At 40.1% G+C, this 21,893-nt stretch overlaps 1 protein-coding gene across 1 annotated transcript in view; it reads left to right on the top strand.

The window, feature by feature from the left end:
* Nucleotides 1–21,893, top strand: part of ccdc88b (coiled-coil domain containing 88B) — a 60,258-nt gene that overhangs the window by 12,687 nt on the left and 25,678 nt on the right. The window contains exons 7-18 of the mRNA XM_051954908.1: nucleotides 589–729; nucleotides 4,944–5,089; nucleotides 5,491–5,572; nucleotides 7,019–7,177; nucleotides 11,467–11,613; nucleotides 11,919–12,093; nucleotides 12,333–12,448; nucleotides 12,875–12,943; nucleotides 14,464–15,147; nucleotides 17,348–17,527; nucleotides 20,738–21,078; nucleotides 21,237–21,396. Of these exons, the coding sequence (XP_051810868.1) occupies nucleotides 589–729; nucleotides 4,944–5,089; nucleotides 5,491–5,572; nucleotides 7,019–7,177; nucleotides 11,467–11,613; nucleotides 11,919–12,093; nucleotides 12,333–12,448; nucleotides 12,875–12,943; nucleotides 14,464–15,147; nucleotides 17,348–17,527; nucleotides 20,738–21,078; nucleotides 21,237–21,396 (2,400 nt within the window). The remainder of the gene's footprint in view (nucleotides 1–588; nucleotides 730–4,943; nucleotides 5,090–5,490; nucleotides 5,573–7,018; nucleotides 7,178–11,466; nucleotides 11,614–11,918; nucleotides 12,094–12,332; nucleotides 12,449–12,874; nucleotides 12,944–14,463; nucleotides 15,148–17,347; nucleotides 17,528–20,737; nucleotides 21,079–21,236; nucleotides 21,397–21,893) is intronic.

The following is a 21,893-nucleotide window of genomic DNA, read 5'->3' as shown; positions in this document are numbered from 1 at the left end:
ATCCTCCACCCCTCATGTCCACCTCTTTCACCTCCACCTCTGTCACATCAGCGTCTCTCCTTTTTCTCCTTTCTGTCATTCTCCACCGTCTTCTCCGGTAAAGCATAAATGCCAAATTGTACTCCTTTAAAAATACCCCCATGAATAATTGCCAGCATTACAAAAACAGCATGTTGCATACCAGCGTGTCTGAATTACAGTAACAGCGTGTTGCCCACCAGCCCTTTTTGTGCCAGGTTTCCCAGCCTAATAAATCAGAGGTGAGAGGTGCTTTTCCTGCGTGGATGGATGCATCTCCTGCTTGTTGCTCATATGCTTTCCACCCGAGGACATTTCAACATGATCATTAGTTTTGCATGCATTAACCAGACATTTTTGGACTCATTACCCAGATGGAAATGTGAGATACGGTATGTTTTTTGTTTTGTTTTTTTGCTCCCGTTGTTGTGCAGATGCTTGACATCCACACAGCGCTCACACACACTGCCTGGATTGGGTTTTCTGTCCCCAGATCTACCATTTTGTGTCAGAATTGACAGATGCACATCGATCATACCATAGAGACCTGAGAAACTGTCCTTGCTGCAGGTGACTCAGGACCCTCGCATGGTGCTGCCGCTTCAGTGGGAGGAGCTGGTGGAGGATGAAGGTGCAGACTTACAACTGGTGTTTAGCTCCATGGCCAAACAGATCCAAAGCCTGCTGGCACACAGAGACACGCATCTGGAGGTATGCATGCACACATTTAAAGGAAACATTTGGCATTTCAGAAAATATAGTGATTTGCTTTTTGGTAATAGGCACAGATATGCGTCAAGTTAAAGGATATGATATAAAAAGTCTTAGTAAGGTTCTTAGCCACCATGTGGCGCCAGAACAGCTTCAGTCCTTCTTGGCATTGATTCTTCATGTCTCTGGAACTCTACTGGAGGGATGAATTTCCTTATTATTCCCTTATTTGGGGTTTTGGTGAGGGAGGTCAGAAATCTCCAGTGGGTGTTGAATGGGGTTGATATCTGGTGACCGCGAAGGCCAACACATATGATTCATGTTAATTTAATGGTAAGTCAAGGAAAGTGAAGTCGCTGTTGTTTTTATAGCAACATGCAAAACAACAGCTGTTGAGTCAAAATGATTTCCATTTGAAAAATAGGATTGGTGTTAGGTTGGTAGTTATCAAGTTTAAATATTAAGGCTAATGCCCTACAGTGTTATTTGTTATGAATACTTTCCTGACCAATTACAAAATTAAAGTTAAGAACCTGCAAAACTATACTTGCATGACTCAATGAATCCAAAGATTCCCGATGCAGAGGAAAAACTGCTTTGTCTCTGTTGGCCATCTGCCTTGACTGTTTATGGTGAGGGTAAATAAGAGAAAGAAAAGGATAAAAGACAAACAGACAGCAAACGAGAGAACATAAATGCAGAAATGATTGGTGGGACCAGGAGCTGCAGATCAAACTGGTGCAGCTCCAGATTCAGAAATGCCTACAGAGAGGCTCAGAGAGAGAGGACAGAGAGGACAGAGAGGACAAAGCACAAAATACAGCAGAGAAGAAACTAAGTACAGAACATATAAATAGTCAGTGTATTTAAATGTTTTGAGGAAAATGACGAGGATAAACACATTCAAAGACAGCCATATGAAAATGATTGGTAAGGTGAAACATTGGATAGATTAAAAAAAATTAAAATCATTCAGTGAACCCTCATGCTCTATGGATAGGTACATTGTCATTCTGGAAGAAACCAGTTATATCAGGACAGGGATGTTTTATCATAAGATAAAAATGATGACATTGTAATGATTTGCAGCGACTCTTCTATTTAGAAAGACAAGAAGACACAAACCATCTCAACAAAATGCCCCCACAGAATAACAGAGCCACAGGTTTAGGCATTATCTCTAATTTGTCACTCATCTAAATGTGTGCCAGTAAATATAAAGCAGCCAGGAGCTGATGAAGTTCACATAAAGACTGGAGTCATTAGGAAACAGTTTGCCTGTTGTTGTCCAAATATAACAAAATCTGCCAACCAGTGCGTCTAACAATTTCTTGGACAGGTGCAGTATCTTCCTGGACTACTAATACACAACCCACATAAAAATCACAACAGTTTTTCCCTCAGTATTTTGTAATCAAACAATATGATAAGTGGACTGACTGGAGGATACTTTAACCTTTGGGTTAAGCCAGATCTGCTGTTCACCACTGTTTCTAATACTGATAATAAACTGGACTCACTGTGAGTCTAAATCTGTGGACAGCAAATAAGCAAAGAAGACCGCAATGTATATTATATCTGAATGAAGAGACACCAAACTTCTGTATGACTTTTTGTTTACTATCTATGACAGTTCATACAGATGGAAGCAGACCCATGTGTGGGAGCTACTGCAGTGCTGTGGGACTATAGACACCAAGACAATTTTTATTGCTTTTTTTATGCCTTGAAGGGATTTTAGCGTCAGTGTCTCTGTTTGATTCCTACTGGGGGATTTGCTTGATGCATAAAAATATGTTGGACATGTTCGTCTCAGACATGTGTGACATTTTCTGCCACACCAACGTAACTCGTAAATTTTTAAGAATGTTTTTTATATAATAAGTGCAGCACTTATTTTTATTAAAGCTTCATTGTTTCAGGTTATTTCCTTATGCTGCTGAGACCTTTTATTCAGTGTGTGGCTGTGATTTACCACCTACAGTTCTGGTAATTTAGCCTTTTAACCAACAGCTGAGCTTGAAGTCAAAAGTTCTAAGGCACTTTAAATAACAATGACAGCAAAAGGAAATGCTTGTTGGTTTACTTTTGAGATAAGGTATGAGAGGCATGGTCTTTTTTCCTTTAAAATCCCAAAGAGCCCAAAGCTATCCATAAATGAGCTTCACATTCAGCTTCACCTTTCTGTTTTGTGAATTCAGACACATTTCTGAATCCTCAAATCTGCCAATATTCCACTGAGATTTGTTTTCCGGCTTTTGGGGGATTAAAAGGCCTTATTGAAGGAATTATCTCTGTATCCAGTGGTGAATAATGCTCTGAACCTTTAGCTACAACTTTTATATGAGATCAGAGCAGCGTGGGATATTAAATTTTCATCCAATAAATTCCTGCAACTCAAATAAGCCCTAATGAAACAGGGTCTCATGTTGCTCTGAATTATTTGAACAATGTAACCAGATAAAAACAGAATTGTCTGTTGCCTCAGTATTGTAGAAAATGGCACACAAACCACAGAGAGAAAATTACACACAGAGAAAAGTCACTCTCCATTAATTTTTTAGAAGGACAAAATGACACTCTACCTGCAGTCACATTATTATTCAATATACCAGACTCCCTTTTCCACTTAACCCTTTAACAATAATGAGTCAAATTTCTGCTGCTGTGTTTTGAAATGAGTCGACACATTTTGAATCAAACTAGACAAGCAAGTTTCATGATTCAAATGATGTAAACCATTTCAAAAGTCCTATGTGGTGAAAATCTATTTTTAGGGTGTTTTGTGGTTGTTATAAACTGGAAGGTATATAGGAAAAGTTTTCTTTTGTCACTCTCTAGTCTCCCACAAGTAGATAGACTCCCAGTTAGTAACAATTTTACCAAGCTGCCCCGCTCCGACATAAAAAACAAAAGTCATTTAACTACAGCTTTGTATAATCCTGTCCACTGCTTCCAAATGAGCCATTAAAAAACAGCTGCCTCCCAGTCCCTGAAGTTTATTTACTTTCTAGAGTTGATTCTGCTAACTCTAACATGTATCAACCATAAGAAAAACACAACAAATTGTTCTGCTGTTGGCTGCAAGAGTGAACAAAAGAGTCTTCATGCACTCCCAGCATCCTTCATTTTAGTGCCAATGTCGCTAATGCTACCATTAGCTTTGATTGCATGCTAACAGGTCAGAGCTCTGTGTAAATTTTAAAGCTGAGGAACATTCAGACATGTTTTAAAACCACTTTGAAACCAGTAAACAAAGACTGGGTGGGTTACTGTGTTTTCATGTTGCTTTAGTGAAACCAAAGCTCAACCAGTGTTTACACCTATTTACTTCTCTCTTGCTCTCTGTGCTTACATGCGCTGCATTTCAAAACAGCTGAATTCCCAGTCAAGCTGGTCTAATTTTTTTTTCAGTTTTTCTTGCCAGAAAACAGAACGAGTATGAAATGTTATGTGTTGACCAGCAGTCACTTAAGCGTCATTTCTAAGCTGCTGCTCTGCATTGCTGGGAACAGATTTTTATAACGGCAGCATTATCAAACAAAGTCACCAAACTCATGACTTGAAAACAACCTGTGAATTTAGCTGTATTTCCATGTAAAGCAATCACACATACAGAAAGTAAGAAGCAATAAAAAGTGTCTGTGTTGGCTGACTTGTAGTCAGCTGTTTTGCAGACTCAGAGAGAGTCTTCTTCCTGAAGGAGGCCTGGACAGCAGCTGCTCAGCAGCATTTAAAGTTACACTAAAACAGTTCATTTAGAACAGAGCATAAAGTTCTTTAGTCATAGTAAAACAAACCATCTTTGCGGTATTTTAAGCTTAGAAATTGTAGGACACATTTAGAGGGACGTGTGAGACTTGAATTACCTTGGTGAAAAGGAGCACAATGTGGAGCTTTTAAGATACCAAGACCACATCAGGACACAGCAAAACAGTGGTGTCTTACCATTTCTATTATCTATAGAGGCACAAATGGTATTGTGCACAATTTTCACTTTAAAAGTTCATGAATAAAAGGCTTTGATGCTTTTAGGGTTTTTTTGTAAAAAAAAAAAAACAAACAAACAAAGGATGGGTAATGGGTAAATGTGGAGGGTCCAACAGTGCAGAATTTTTCTGGAACACGTTATCTGTCTGCATCTGTCTTTAACTCCATCCTCTTTGTCCCTTTCTTGCATCCACCTCTCATCTTTCTGTCCTTCTCCCTCCCAGAGGATAGCAGAGCTCTGTCGGGAGCGAGAAAACCAGGCTGATTCAAACATGGTGTCCCTGGGTGGCCACAGCGAGGAGCCGCCCCAAGGTCTGGCGCTCCAGCTGGCAGACAGCAAGGCCAAACTCCGGCGCCTAAAACAACAACTGTGAGTGTGTGTGTGGGCGTGTGTGATTGAAAAACTGAAGAACCTTTAGAAAAGTTGTGTGATAAAGGTCAATGTGAAAAATTTGCAAATGTTTTGTCACCCATTACAATACACAAATCTGAGCTGTTACTGAGCAACGGGTCGGGAACAAATCAGGTACTCACTGCTATAATCCAATTCACACAGTGTATTATACTGTAGACTAAAGGTCACAGGAGAGAATTAGAATTTCTGAGTATGTCTTTTGCTGTTTCAAGGAAACATTTCTTGAAATAATCTTATTTTTATTCGCACATTTCTCAAAGATAGGATTCAAATTACAACAAAAACATTGCCAGAAATACTGTTTTAAAAAGCTTTGTAATAGCATTTGTGGTGTTGATGGTTGTTTGCTTTTGTAGGGAGGATAAAGGTGATCAGATTTTGGATTACAAGCAGGAGATTGAGACCATGGAGGAGCAGCTCAGGAAGCTTCAGAAGGAGGTACAGACAGACAGATGGCACCTGATGTTTTGTTTTTGTTGTTTCTTGCTGTGGACACACAGAAAGATTTCATCGCACTTAAAACACAACTAATTAAACAACAGCTATGATATATTGTTTATGATATCTAAATACCAGGCTTGATGCACAAAACACTTTTATCAACCAATAAGCTCATTCCTCTGAGGTAATGTGTTTAGTTGTAATTAGACTGCACACCTTACGGCCAAATAGAATTTGGATAGGAGAACATTTCTTTTCCAGCTGAACTTGACAGTTGAGACTAATAAAGCTCATAAAATCAATTTTCTCCCACATTGAAGAACTTTTCACTGAGTTATTTACTTGTATTTTCCATTTGTGTAGTGCTACATTTACTTAGTACATGTATTTCCAGACTCTTGTAGCGATAAATTGTCTTTCAAAATCACAAACTGTGGAGATTTAGGGATAGTATTTGGTTTATATGGGTGCATACTAACAAACTGTGAAAACAAATAATAATCTAATTTTCAATGTCTTGATATTTCAAGTTGAAAGACTTAACCAAATCTAAAATGAATCTACATTACATATTTAGCAATTTGCCAAAAAACAGTACCATGACAATAATTCAGGGAATTGTTAGCTGAAATACAAGCTGTTTTTAAAGCAACGCAGACAGGAGACAAGTATGTAAACACATGAAACCTAAGTAGTACAATATTTATAGTATGTCGAATCACCATTTTTTTCCAGTGCTGTTAACACTTGTAGGCACTTAGAAAACTGTTGTACATGTTAATTACAGGTGTTGTCATTTTTGTAACATAAAAAACAAATTACTTAAGTTTTTATCATTAATTGCAATATAACTGTGACATATTGCACAGAAGATATCCCAGAGTTCTGTCTAGTAGAAGCCATTGTTGCTCTGTTTCCATTAAATTCCAGGACTTTACATTGTGACACAAAAAAACAAAAACAATTCCTAGAAACTGCTTGTGGTTCAAGGGGTGAAAAGAACAAAACATCAATATTTTGTCTAATACTTTAAATGAACATGCCCCTAACTTTATCTAAATCTTGTCCTAATATTACCTTTAAAGTAAGATCACGATGGAAAGAATCCTACCATTACAAGGACATTTCAGTACTACATACACACAGACACACACCTTTCATTCTTTGTGTAGCAGACTTTGTCAACATTTACTTTACTTCACATCCCAGATCTGTGCACAGCCTTCTTTGACCACATCCCCTCTGGTTTATGAATCTGTGTGTGTGTGTGTGTGTGTGTGTGTGTGTGTGTGTGTGTGTGTGTGTGTGTGTGTGTGTGTGTGTGTGTGTGTGTGTGTGTGTGTGTGTGTGTGTGTGTGTGTGTGTGTGTGTGTGTGTGTGTGTGTGTGTGTGTGTTTGTGTGTGTGTGTGTGTGTGTGTGTGTGTGTGTGGTTGTATGTGTAGAACCGTTCTCTGCAGGGTGAGGTGAGGGGCATGCGTGCACTGCGGGATGAGCTGGACTGCGCCCGAGAGCGAGCTGCACGGTCTGAACAGCTCCAGACTGAGCTCCAGAGCTGTAAACACAGATTGCGCAGCCTGGAGCTGACACGCACTCAGTTGAAGGTACACACACAAATACACACACACAGACATGCACACACACACAGACACACACACACACACAAATAGACGCACACACGACTCACACTTCTGAATAAGTCATCGACACCAGGAAGACATCAAGCAGCACAGCTACATCCACACCACGAAATACATATAAATATGTTTTTGCGGTACATTATGTATAGAAGTTTCCCACTCAGCACAAAATCAAACATACAGCGATGCTTGACAGTTTGTGAACCCTTGAGAATTCTTCATATTCCTGCATAAATACAACCCAAAACATCACTAGATTTTCCACAAGTCCTTGCAGTAGAAAAATAAAACCCTATAAAACAAAGTGTGACAAAAATATTACAGATGCTCATATATTAATTGAGGAGATGTATCCAATATAATCTCCTAGTGGCAAAAGTTTGTGAATCTTTTATCCTGTGTGACCCTAAACATTTCCGGTACCTGTTGCTCAGTCAGTAATTTTCGCCCAATCCTCCGTACAGAACAGTTTCATTTCTAGGATGTTGGTGGGTTTCCTCACATCAGATCCTGCCACCACAATCCTAGTGGATGGTCAGTGGTTCTCAGTTGAGCTTGTTTTATTGCACTTATCCGGGTTGTTTTCTCCTGACTAGATCCTTGCTGGTGTTGTATCTACTCTCAGATGTACGTGGCTACAGATAAAAGTGTCTGCTAAATGAAACTGTCGAATTATTGTAGAATGGTCAGGAGTCTGATTTGCCCATTCCAAAACATCAACTTTATTATTCTTCAACCATTCTTGGGTAGAATGACTTGTGTGCTCAGGGGTTTGGTTTCCCTGCACAGCCCACTTTCTCTAAAGGTTTGGTCTATAGACAGATTTCCTGACATTTTCCTTGAGAATTCGTTGGTGTAATTCCGAATTAACGCAAGCCATTGTCACGCCCAGTCACTGAGCATAACACGAAGAGGCATCCTTCCTCTCGTCCCAAGCATCTCCAACACACGTTTTCTCATATAGATTAAAAGTTTATTTTACAATAAATATGTGAATTGAAACAATGGTGATTGGTAACTAAAAGCGACAGTGAGCAAAACAAAAAATAACAAAGAAAACGCCACTAATCTATTTACTAAAAGTGATCTGCCAAAACAAAATGCAAAAAGAACAACTGAGTCTTACCTCCCTATCATAACTTAAACATGAGAAACCAATTAAACAAAAAAGGTGGCTGCTCACTGCCATCACTCTATATTTTCAGAAACCAAGCTGCTACTAGTCTAAAGTTTCACAATCACAGAATCGAAGTATGCTGACGTGTGCCTTAGTTGGAAAACAGGGTAGGATGTTGCCACGCCCTCTGACCCTCTGACCTGAGGACGACGTCACAATTCCGCTTTTATATTGCGGCCTTCCTGGTTCCCTCAGCCAATCCGGCCCCGACCCGTCATCCTGGCGTCCAATCTTGGCGGTGGTTACGCTGCAGCCCTATTTGCATACATGATAGGCACATAAAAAGGACACAGAGCACAAAAACTACAGAAACGACAGCAGTCGTAATACCATCCTCATCCAGATACTGTAAAACAGGCCCAAAGCATGATACTGCCACCACCATGCTTCACAGATGGGAAAAGATTCTTATGCTGGAATTCAGTGTTTTCCTCTCCAAATGTTTAACTACTGATTTAAAGCAAAAAGTTATATTTTGGTCTTATCCCTCCAACAAAATATTTTTCTATTAGTCTTCTGGCTTGTCCACATGATCTTTATCAAACTGCCGACAGGAAGCATTGCTCTTTTTGGAGAGCAGTGGGGTTCTTCGTCCATCACTGCAATGCACACCTTTGTTGTTGAGTGTTCTCCTGATGGTGGACTCACAAATACTAACATCAGCCACTGCGAGAAAGGCCTGTAGTCGCTTAGAAGTAACCCTAGGGTCTTTTCTGACCTCACAGACTCTTAGATAAGTTGCTCTTTGAGTGATATTTGTTGGTCGACCTCTTCTGAGGAGGGTCACCGTGGTCTTGGATTTCCTCTATTTGAGCACAGTCTATCTCACTGTGGAATCAGTGGAGTCCAAACAACAACTGTTTTTCTGAGGTCCATAGAAATCTCCTTCGATACTGGTTGACTTTGGTACATTCTGTTCACTCACAGCTGATTGTTATTCTGGTGAATGAAAATACTTGATTTTAATTTCACCCTCAAATGAACTGCAAATTCTAGAGGTTCACGTACTTTTGCTACTCACAGATGTGTAACTTTGGGTCAATTAATAAATCACTGTGAATAATTTGTGTCTCATTTTGTTTAAGTGGGTTCTCTGTTTTCTACTTTCAGGACTTTTGTGGAAGCCTAATAATGTTTTACATCACATTTATGCAACAACAGGCAAAATTCTAAAAGCGTTTAGAAACTTTCAAGCACCACTGTACTCACAGTGCATTTATGCACATTTACACACGGTCACACAAACTTTACAAAATGAGGCTCTCATATAAATATTACCACTGAAGGTCACATCAAGAAGATCCCTTTTTAAACCTTTCTGAGTAGCTATTATTTTTAAAAAAGAAGTACCACTTAATCTCAAAAGCCATATATTCCCTCTCATGGCCCTGAGCGTTTCAATCAAGAGTGAGTATGAACAACTCTGAAGCTCAAAGCCGGAGAATGAGATTATATTGTGTGATGTCATTGGGATTTACAGCCCAGAGCTGCTTCGTTGACAAAGAGCAGGAGTACAGCTTCAGTTATTAGAACTTTTACACCCAAATGAGATTTATTCTGAGGTAATATAACAGTTCAGAGGCAGAAAAATGTGCTCATATCCTTGTAAAACACCTCTCAGTGTCCTCAGCATCACCTTCACAGCCTCATTCAATTCAACCTGTCTTGATGCTATATCCCTGTGGCAGCTCAAATTAACTGGCAGGGTGATTTTGTCATGTTTGTCTCCAGAATTAATTTTCACAAGTTTGGGTGAACTTTTGCGTGGTTGTGCAGACCAGAGGAGCCGCTGCTGAACGTTCATGCATAAAAAATCAGGAGCTTTCATGGGAGTAACTATGCTATTTTATATCTTCTGTGTTTTTTGCATAGTTTTGACAATCATCAGCAGCAACAAAGATCTGTGAACATGGTGATATGGCTAAAAATGAGGCTGTTTTCGGGACCAAAAACAGACAGTCAGAGATGTTGTTATTGACACTTTGGTTGTGATTACATTTAGTTTGAAATCTAAATTCTTTGGTTTGGATTACTCTGAGTAATTTTTTTGTCTTGTTACAGCCTATAGTTTATCAAAACTGATTGAAAACTATCATCAAAACTGTGAAAATAAGATCCAAACTATGAGCTGGAATTACACTTTATTGCATAGTTACCTCCGCCAGGAGGTTATGTAATCACTGGAATTTGTTTGTCTGTCCGTCTGTGTGTGTGTGTGTGTGTGTCTGTCTGTCTGTTAACAGCATAACTCAAAAAGTCATGGACGGATTTTCACCAGATTTTTACAGGATGTCCGGAAGAGCAAGAGTAAGAATCGATTAGATTTTGGAGGTGATCCGAATCACCGTGTGGATCCAGGAATTTTTTGAAGGTCGAAGGACAATTGAGAGATGGCCTGGCGAGAGATGACCTTCAAAAAATTCCTGGATCCAAACGGTGATTCGGATCACCTCCAAAATCGAATCGATTCTTACTCTTGCTCTTCCGGACATCCTGTAAAAATTTGGTGAAAATCCGTCCATGACTTTTTGAGTTATGCTGTTAACAGACACACACACACACACACACACACACACACACACACACACACACACACACACACACACACACACACACACACACACACACACACACACACACACACACACACACACACACACACACACACTGACAAACGGCATGGTGGAGGTATGCGCTCTCCGAGTGCTTTTCTAGTTTAATATATGTAAAGATGACAATTTGTATTTGAATAGTAGCTCCACCTCTGTTTAAAGATGACTTGTTTCACTTTGAACAGTCTAACCAGAAGATGAGGCTATTTGTTACCACTTATCATATACTTATAGTGCAGTCTTGAGGTACCTCTTTATAAACTTTCACCACCATTCACACTTTTCACACCAAAGCTACAGAACATCCTGAGTTCATATTTATGTATCAGAACCAAAACCATGTGAAATTCAGACTAAATAAACAATCTCTTCATCTTTTCTCTAAATTGCCAACGTCCTGAAGTCTGATCAGTGTATTTACAACTCCAATATTTTCATGATCCTTCTGTTTTATTACCTAACAGGAGCAGCAGCAGTTGTGTACGGCGCTGCAGGAAACTAAAACTCTTCTAGAGGAACAGCTGACGGACGCTCGAGCCCGCTGCTCCTCGCTGCGGGAGCTGGAGAGAGACAATCTTCTGCTGCGTCAGAGAATCATGGACGTGGAATTGGTGGGCGGAGCTATGATGCATGATTTTTGTATTTATGTGCTTCTTTTTGCTTTCCCACACAATGAGCTCATTTTTCAGCATATGTAATTCAGCAATTGGCTTCTGTTTGTCTCAATATGTGTTTTATCTGAAATACTTTTTAACTTTGGGTTGGTGTGCAAATGTCTACAGTTCATTTGACATATTGAAGTCTTTAAGTACTTTGTGTGTCATGAAAGTGACATTTCATGAATGATATCTGTTGTGCATGAGCTGTTGTTTTTCCTGAGATGACTGAACGTGTTTTTGTGTGTGTCTTTATGTAGGAGCGGGACACTGAGAGGCAGCGAGTTGATGAGCTGCTGGAGATGAACATGAGCCTCGAGGCGGACCTGAGGCACAGCAGCAGCACAGGCAATGCTCCCGCTCCAGTTGTTGCAATTCACCACCGTTTCCTCCAATCAGAGCTGGACTCCGACGAGGAGCTGAGCGAACTGATTGGTCAGAGCACCTGCCTCTCTGTACCTTGTCATTTAAGACACTTTAATTAACTGATAAGAGAAAATATGTTGAGGTAATGCTGGCCCTCGGGTTATCAATCAACAATAACCGAGGGAATCTCTTTTATATACCCATTTCTCTTTTTCTTCATTTCTTTTCTCCACCTATCTGCCTCTCTACCTGCTTTTTATCATCTTTTTTCTTGCTTTTTTCTTCATTTCCCCCTCTGCCTGTCTTAGACCAGAAGCCACTGAGCATTGAAGTGGGTGAGGCTTCGACGCTGAGGCTGCTGGGAGCCGAGCAGGAGAATGCGGAGCTGAGGAGACGACTGGAGGAGCTGCAGGCCCAGCAGGAGGTCAGAGTTCAGCGGTTGAAGGTTGTGACTCACAGAAAAAAATCTATAACACTTTATCTCTCCCCTGTTAAAGGGTGAAGGGCAGAGTGGCTCATAAACAAAAGACTGTGGTACGTAAGTGATGTATCTGTGAGGGATCAGTGATCACAGAAGTGCAGGGAAGAGACAGAAGAGGGATGACTGGGCTTTTGAAACACTTCATAATATGTAAAGTAGGGTATATATAGAGTTCCATGAACTCCTGCGTCTCTCAAAATAGATATGATCATTACGCTGGGAAGATCCATTTCAATCAAGGGCGTTAAATGAAAATGCTCGTCGCCCTGTCATCTCTGAATCTATGTGAGCTGTGAGAGATGTAAATGAAACAGGAAAAGCAGGACGTAATACATGAAGGCAATAAACATCCATCTCTCGTCACTGCAGACTGATTCTCCAGATGCAAAGGACGAGCTGGCTGGCCTGGAGGTGGAGCATCAGAACACACTCAGGGAGGTGAGAGGAAGCTGAATTCAACCGATAGCAGGTTTTTTTTTGACAAAGTGTTGAGTGACAGTAAACTCTGCTCGCACCAAAGCGTATTGGCATTATTTTTCAGATAATATGGAAGCCCTTAGTACATCTCCGTCACATATTTATTATATATGTCTGCGCTAAGTTCATTTCTTAATTAATTCATCTTCGAGAGAAAATTAGCCACATTAATCGATATTTTTACAAAAATAATGGCTCACATGCCTGCTTGAAATGGATTGCTCACAGCGAAACTGCTGAGAATTATCACAGACTGTATAATTACTCCAAGTGTTTTAACGTCTTTTCTCATTCTTTCCATTATCCAGCCTGGAAATTTACTGTTATGGTTCATTCTCACTGCTTTCATCAACCTCTAGCAGCAGCAGGCAGCGGTGAAAAAACTCCAAAAACACACAGTTTACTCTGCTCAACACCAGACGGCAGACAGACAATGAGCACAGTCAAGCATTTAGCAGTAAAAGAGACAGATGTTTTTACTAATGAGTAGGTGGAGACCAAAAATAGGCCAAAAGTAAAGTGACTATTGGAGCCATTTTTTAGGTGCCCAGAAACTAGACTGGAATTACTTGTGAACAGACAAATGTTTGCTATTAACTTCATCATAATTACGTTTTATAGTATTAAGATATCAGGGATGTGTTTGTTTTTCTTTCACCAAAAGCTTGAAAAATGCACATTTAAAATATTAAAGAGGTTAAAGTTAATGGTAAGCTGCAATATTTACTACTTCTGTTTCATATCTTGCTTCACGTTTCACTGACAATCTGACAAAAGAGTAATTAAGGTTCTTTACTTGTATCCCTACATGTCAAACAGTCTGAGTGTGACATTAGAATAACACATCTGATAACAAGCCTGTTGCTCAACACATTAATTATTGTTGTACTTTTCATATCCATCAGAAAGGAGGATGGTGATTACATGTCGCTTAGTTTGCAGTTCAGCAGATGAACATCAGATTTCTTACCTCAGAGCGCCGACAGCGGCCACACCAGCTGTATTAAATGAATAGTCATGTTTCCTTTCACCTTTGATGTTTACGCAATGGTGCAGCAGTTCAAATGTGCAAATTCTGCACAAATTATGTGTTTTTTACAGTGAACTGAACTTATTTTTTTCTGCACTGTACTGTTGTTTATGACGACTGCTGCTTGATGTCATTTTCAGGCTCAACCGTTCACAGTTTTCTGTGTTTTTTTGTGTTCTTTTTGTATGCTACTGTTAAAATCTGCCAAAGATCATTTAAATTGATCTCCAGTTTCCCTCTCAGCTTTTATCCTTCTTTCATTTTTTTCACACTTTATCTTTACTTCTTTGTATTGAACCTGGATACATTCAAGGCAAGAACAACAGGTGGTTTCAGTTCAAGTATATTTGTCTTCAATACACAGAAAGAAACAAGGACAAAAAGGAAGAAGAATGGTGCAGATTCAAAGGTTTAAAACACTTCTAAATTGCTCTCTTATTATATTTTTCAGTTACAAAACTTGAAGAATGAAAATGTCACTTTGAAGCAGCGCCTGGAACAGCTTGTGATCAAACTGCATCACCTAGAAGACGAGAGGAAGGAGGAAAATGTGAAGAAGCCAGACAGAGAGGAGGACGAGAAGGTGGTGAGAGGAGTCCAGGGTTCTGAATCCTGCAGGGGAGAGGGGGAAGGAAGGGTGAGGATGATGGAGGAGAGGGAGAAAAGAGCAGAAATCATTGGGACACAGCGGGAAGCAGGAGTTGGTGAGGAAATCCTCCATGTTCTTGGGCGAAAAGGTGAAGCATGTGATGAGCAGATCCAGACCAAGAGGAGGGGAGAGGCAGAGGGAGGGCAGAAAGAAAGGGAGAAACAGGAGAAAGTGAGTGAGCCGGAGAAAGACCAGACTGCAGCAACAACAAGTTCAGAGATCCAAGTAGAAGATAGGACCACACCTTCACACCCGGCTGTAGGTTCCCTGTCTGGTCCTGATGTGGAGCTTCTGACAAAACAGCTCCAGGAGGCCCAGGAAGAGGCTGACAGACAGGTGATGGTGGCCCAGGACCTGAGATCCAAGCTGGGAGAGCAGAGTAGGAAAACCTGGGAGGCTGAGCAGAGACTGGTGCTGCTGGAGGCCGAACTGCAGCGTCTGAAGAAAGCAGCAGAGAGTCTGGTGGAAGCTCGCAGGCAGATAGAGGTATGGATGGATGGAAGGATGAATGGAAGGATGGATGGATGGATGGATGGATGGATGGATGGATGGATGAGATGATGTAATGTTTTATCACTGTGTTAAAAAAAAAACTGCGACAATGCAATTCTGCAGTCAAAAAATGGTCCAAAGAAAAAGATAAATACATTTTTAATTAAGTATCACAAATGTTAAAAATAAAACGGTTTTTAAAAATTGATTTGAGCTGGCATACAGAATTTATTTAAGTTATGATTTAATTATGAAAGCATGGATTCATTCTAGCTCAAAATTCACAGTGTAGCAGCATCAAGTGGTAAATAGACTTTATTTTACTATTCTGTAATTACCTTAAATTTCTTTTGATTATGTAAATTTGAGCAAAAGTTAATGTAAATGCAAGCAAAACATGAGACAGTCCCATCACTGCTTTTAAACTGAAACATCTGCTTTGTAACAAATACTATTGTAAGAGATCAGAACATTCATCCAATGAGTTGTAATCTCTTTGATAAATCCCTTAATATCCTCTATGATCACACTTTTCTAGAGCTATTCTTACATAGCCCTATCTCTGCTTTGTCTTCCGTGTGTATTGGAATATCTTGTCAAACATGGTTAAACTTAAACCTGAAACCATCAGCATGATGTTCACATTTAGCCCAAGGCAATGGTAAAGCCTCACAGAGCTGCTAGCATAGCTGCAGACCCTTTGTTCTTTTGCATATTCATCTAATCTGCAGTGCACTGACAACAGACTCTTTGTAATATGCTTTAAATTAACTGAAATCATTTGGTAATGTACCAATGTCCCATATTGTATCAATTTCTGCGAAATAATGGAAGATTTTTCTCTGTTGAAAATACTGCTTTAACATGACGGTTTCAGTGCTCGTTTTAGTCTTGTTCTTACCAGGCTGTTTGTGTCTGTAGCTTTTAATGCAGCTGAAGTGCTGCTGTCCACGTTACTATCAGGAAGAAGACTCTCTCTGAATCTGTGAGAGACAGCATGGAGCAAAGCAATTAAACCACACAGCAGTTAGCACAGACAGGAATGACTGTGTGAGACCCTGACTTTGTGTTGATTCTAACTTTCTCCCTGAGTAATCATCTTACATTGAAATATCACCAAAGTCACAACACAGTCATTGTTTTTCACTCATGTGTCTGGGGATTTGGTCAGACAATGTTGCCTTTATATAATCCATACTTTAGTGTTGCAGAGCAGCAGCTTTGAAACGGATGTGAAGTGACTGCAGCTGAACATGTAGGTTAATGGGTTGCATGCTTGTTGTATTGTCCGACAAAAAGAAAAGTAATGTAAATGAGAACAACGTTATTGGGGATTTGTATTAAAATGCAGTATATATGAGCACAGAGAGCAGGAGAGTAGCAAGTAGATGTATAGGACTGGCTGGAGTTAGGTTACATGGTGACATGAAAACATAGTCACCTGCCCAGTAGTTCTTTATTGGTTTCTATTTGGTCTTAAAGTTCCCGTCATCTCTGTATGTCCCTTGGCAATTGCATTAGCCACATTAGCCGCATTAGCCATACACCATGACAATGCAGAGGATTTCCTTATTGTTGTGCTAAAGAAAAGCATTCCACTGGATCTTCAGTTCCTTAGATTCTAGTAGTGCATGAAGACTTCAGATTTCACTCTTGCAGCCAACAGCATTGTGTGTTTTGCAGCGTCCTTTGATTGTGGCTGAGACAGTTTAGAGTGAAGAGAAGGTGCTCTAGAAAGTACATAAACCTGGTGAATTGAGAGACAGCTGTGCATTCTGAACAGGCAGGATAGTATAGAGTTTGAGCTTGGCAACTGTTAGTTTGTTAGCTGGTACGTAACAGTTCAGTAAAATTCTGACTGGCTTGTAAAGCTGGGAGGCTGGGGGCTAATTGTAGAGGAATGGGAGAAGTAAACGTCTTCATATATTAGCAGTTTTTTTCTTTACACCTCCAAGCTGAATGGATTTTCACCATATGGGGCCTTTAATATTGTGTCTATTTTCATCATGGCTCTCTTTTTCTTTCCTGTAGGTATTACAGTAATATATTAGTCCATTTTATGAGAGCTATAAAATATAATAGTACCTTGAAAGTTTGTGTCCCCATGTGTCCGCATGGTGTTCTCCAGGAGAAGTAGATGCACATAAATGGATAGTTCGACCACTCAGTGAATTCTCTGCTGTTTGTCTCTCAGGTCCTTCAGTCTGAGGGTCTGGTCATGGAGGAGGAGTTGTGCCGCCTGCGGAGCCAAGCGGAGCTTCACAGGATGCAGACGACGGTCATCGCCACCCTGGAGGGAGAGCGAGCTGCACTGGAGAGAGACCGGGACGCTCTACGCAGCACCGTGGACGCCCTGCGATCCGCCCAGCGCAAGGTTGGAGAGCACACATGATGTCAAGACAGCTGTGACACCAAACAATATCCATGAACACAGCAGATAGAAGATATAAAGTAGACTGTCAGAAGCAAAGAAACAAGCTTGTTTTTAATATTCAATCCAAACCTTATCTCTAGAAATAATTCCATCGGACAGGGGTTCTACTCACTAGATGCATTTGTGTCGATATCTCTGTAAACAAATTATAGTAGCGCCAGTAGAAAATGTTCAGCAGGAGGCAGACTTGAAAGCATGAAGTGAGACGAATAAGTGAAGCTGTCTGAGAGTAAAACATTTTTGTACACCCTGTATTGAGTGTGTGAGTCTGATTTGAACTGCGATATTCACAGACTGACAAGAAATTCATCCCCACTCAGAGGAGAGATCCCGGTTAAGGTTTTGGTGCAGCTCTTTTAATGAATTTCCCTCGTTGTATGTTCAAGGAAAAAAAACAAACCTCCCTTTTCAGATTTTCCACTTGAAATTGCATTTAATGTGCTATTTGCAGTAAAATTTCAAGACATGAGAGAAATTGCAAGCTAAGGAAAAGAGCACTGCTAAGTCAGCATTAAAGAAATACCATAAAAGGGATTCATGAATACCTCCCACTCAGAAAGAGCCGTATATAATCCTTCTTCTGATGTTGTAATATTCTTCTGTATCACCCTCCCTCTTTCTTTATAAAGAGGAAATCCAGCTTTTCTTGTGCGTGTTGTCTACTAACCCACATATTACTGTGCATATACTTTCAATACACCCAGGACTAGCTGATAAAATACTATTTTTCTATTTACGGCCAAGTATGGATGTATTTCAGCTGTGTCCAATTTTAAATTCAATGCCAATGAACACATTAAAATGAATGTGTTTTTCTTTGAAGCTTTTAAACCATAAGATCCAGAGAAACTGGGTTCAGTACATTTCTCTCTCAGAAGATCTCTATCACTCTGGTTTATGAATAAAATAGCTTAAGTCCAACATGGTCAGCAGCACCAAATAAAAATGAGTTCTTTTCAATATTTGATGATTTACTTCATAAAACAAAGTCACTTTCCAGTAATGTTTGTGGTAGACCTCACATTCTGACCACCAGAATGGGAAGCAAAAGCTGAGAATTCATGGAGATTAAAACTGTGCATGTTAAATGAAACATGAAGTGCACTCCACTGCTGTCAGCTGTAGGGGTGAATAAAACCAAAAATAGGAAATTACATCCCATCCTTGTTCTCCCCTTTGCTTCCTAGTTGTTGTTGTGGATTTACTGAACTGCTCTGTTTTGGAATATAACCAAAAAAGTTGTGCAGAAAATTGTGAATTTGTTGCATTATTTCCATTAATATGAATTAATGTGATTTGATTCTAAACCTGGAGGAAATGAGTATTTAAGCACTGTGGAGATTTCTAGGAAAGAAACACAATTTATGTTTACATTCAGTATTTCTCATTGCGCACTTTTGGTCGAAAGTGACAGATAGAACATTTGCAAAGCACTTGACTTAACTTTTGTTTGTCATTTTTCCAATAAATAAGAGAAAAAGAAAACAGATGGACAGTAGCCACTGCTGCTTACTTTCAGCACCACAGATTTTGATTTGTTCTTCTGTTTAGCATCAAGAAAGCTGGTGTTCTTTTCCAATTTTTGAGGTAAAGTGACTGAAGTTTATGATTTTGTGCCGCCTCGCTTCGATGGCACAAGCTGTCTGCACGCCGGTGTCCTTACTAAAGTGAATTAGTGATTAAACACCATCATGCATGAATCATACATCAATAATGACCTTATTTTATGCATGATCCACCATGATGAAGAAAAAATAAATGCATGGCAAAAGTAGCATACTTTCAATATTTTAGAGACCCTCCAAAATTTCACGAACCGTCTTTTCAGGGGAGCTGCTGTCTTATTAAGAGGAGATCTGCCCTCCCACTGCCTCGCCTCTGGTTCACAGACTGTTTCTCACTAAAAATGAGTGATGTATATCTCTGAGCTCTGTGTGCTAATGTTTACATCCATTTTTTTCTTTTTTACTTATCTACAATACAGAGGGAAATACTGTATATTAAGGACATTTTGCTTATGGCACTTTTGTACGTTGGGGATATATTTGTAGTACAAGACTTTAACTTATAATGGGGTATTTTTTTAGACGGCAGTGTTGTTTATTCTACTGGAGTAAAGGATCTGTGGTCTGTGCGCAAGATAAACAAAACAGAAACAGCTCCATAGTGCTGCTGGAGGTCAAAAAATCCACAGGGTACCTTTAAATAAACCTGGCAGAGAGTCCAAACCATACTTCAGCTTCAAGGTCAATTCATGTTTGTTGTTTATAGAAGAGTAAAAAGTGTGTTGAATGAAAACGATTGTACAACTTTTGAATGACATGTTCTTGAGTTGCATTTTTCACATAATTTTGAAGGTTTAATTTCATGTATATTGTTTATACAATTTGAAATTAACTGTCATGCTTATTGGCTGTTTTGTTGCCCCCATTTTTAGGCCCAATATCCAGTGTAGGGGCATTTTCTACATGCAGCTGTCACTCTTAGGCCTTTGGATACCGTTAATCGATTATTACTAATGATAATTACAACACTCATCATTGTGAGCTGTATACTGAGGCTGAATGGCCGTCCCTCTAAAGCATGATAGACACTGGATTTAATTTATTGTTACTGTTTGTTTGCTGTTTTACCCCCTTGCTTCATTTCTATCTTTCAATATGGGCCCTTGCCATACACGCTCAAATGATTGGATTACACTGCAGGTGACAGCTGTTTTAAGTTTGGAACAACCAGGTTTACCCACTGTGCACCTGTAACGTGGAATAACCTTCAGAATAGTCCAAAGCTTGATTCATTTTTAATCTTAGAGCAATTTTGAGTTTTAATTTCATCTTATTTTACTTCCAGCTGCTCTTGTTTAGTTGATTAATTTGTTTTTAAATCTTAAATGCTCTAATAAATGTTATTATCTTACTAGCATTTCATTTGAATATTTTTATTATTTCTTCACTTGTGCATCTATATCTTTCATTTTCTTACTCGACTATATTGTAAAAAAGGCCTTCATACATCAATGTACTCTGAGCTTAAATGAAGGTTAAATGAATGCACGAATTTCCCATTGTATACAAGTTACCAACCTGGTGTCTAATCTAATGAGATCAGTAACAGAACAGTATTTAACATCCATCTTTCCTCTTTCCCCAGGGTGACCAGTTGGAGCTCACCACTCAGACTCTCAGAGCAGAGCTGGAGCGTCAGGGCCGCAGTCTGGAGGCTTCACGTCGTCGGGAGGAGGAGCTGGAGGCGGAGCTCCGCGAGGCCGCCCTGGAGGCCGAAGCTCTGGCCAGGGCACGAGACCAGGCGCTGCTGGAGGTGTCGAGGCTCGAACAGGAGAAAGAGGTGTGTCAGTCAGAGCTGGACGGACACCGGAAGGAGGGAAGGCAGAGAGAGAGGGAGGCGGCGAGACTGAGGCAGCAGCTGGAGAGCACGACCCTGGCCCTGGAGCACAGCAACCAGAGAGCCCGAGCTCTGGACGCCGAACACAGGTACAACACTCTGCTGTTCACACACTTAACCTTGACCACACAATTAACTTTACAAGGCATCAGAGAGCTACTTGACTGCACTATGCATTTATCTATAATGCCAACTCTATCTTCATCCAACCTGTGTCTGACCTGTATTTCTGCTGGTGTGTGTGCAGATGTGTGTGTCAGCAGCTGTCTGAGTCCAAGGAGCTTTGCACTCGGCTGCAGGACCTGGAGAAAGAGCTCAGCACTCAATTAAGCAGCGTGGAGGAGGGCAAACAGCAGCTGCAGGAGCAGTATGTAGAAGTTCAAGCCAAGATTAGCTCACTGTCGCAGGTGTGTGTGTGGGTGGGTGTGTGATGTGTTAGTTTAGTCACTAACAGTAAGCACTGCTGCAGGGATGTAGTGCAGGGAATGTACCCCCCAAAACTCTGCTTTTTACCCTGATTTAGACAGAAACCACAACTTTAAAATGAGATTTTTAATTCCTTATTTCCTCTGATGGCATAAATTCGTGTCTGTTGTCCCACAATGCAACACATGTTTGAGATAAAGGCTGCTCTCAGTTGGGAAAATTGAAAAAGCCCCAGGAAAACAACAGCACTGTCTCAAATCACACACTAGGTGGGCCTGCACAATTTGAAGAAAGCCTGCTCAATATTGTGATAAATAAACAAATATTGAAGAGTGTGTATTAGCTGTACAGTTTGTGTGTCTTCCTGCTTTAATAGGTGCACTGCTAGCAAAGATCCCACTGTGACTGCTGAGAAATAAATTATTTTGAGCATTCTTTTATTGAACAAATTGCACATTAATATCCAAGCGATTAAACA

The sequence above is a fragment of the Acanthochromis polyacanthus genome, chromosome 10, assembly GCF_021347895.1.
Source record: "Acanthochromis polyacanthus isolate Apoly-LR-REF ecotype Palm Island chromosome 10, KAUST_Apoly_ChrSc, whole genome shotgun sequence".
In the NCBI taxonomy this organism is placed as follows: domain Eukaryota; kingdom Metazoa; phylum Chordata; class Actinopteri; family Pomacentridae; genus Acanthochromis; species Acanthochromis polyacanthus.
This window is presented reverse-complemented; position numbering and strand designations above follow the sequence as displayed.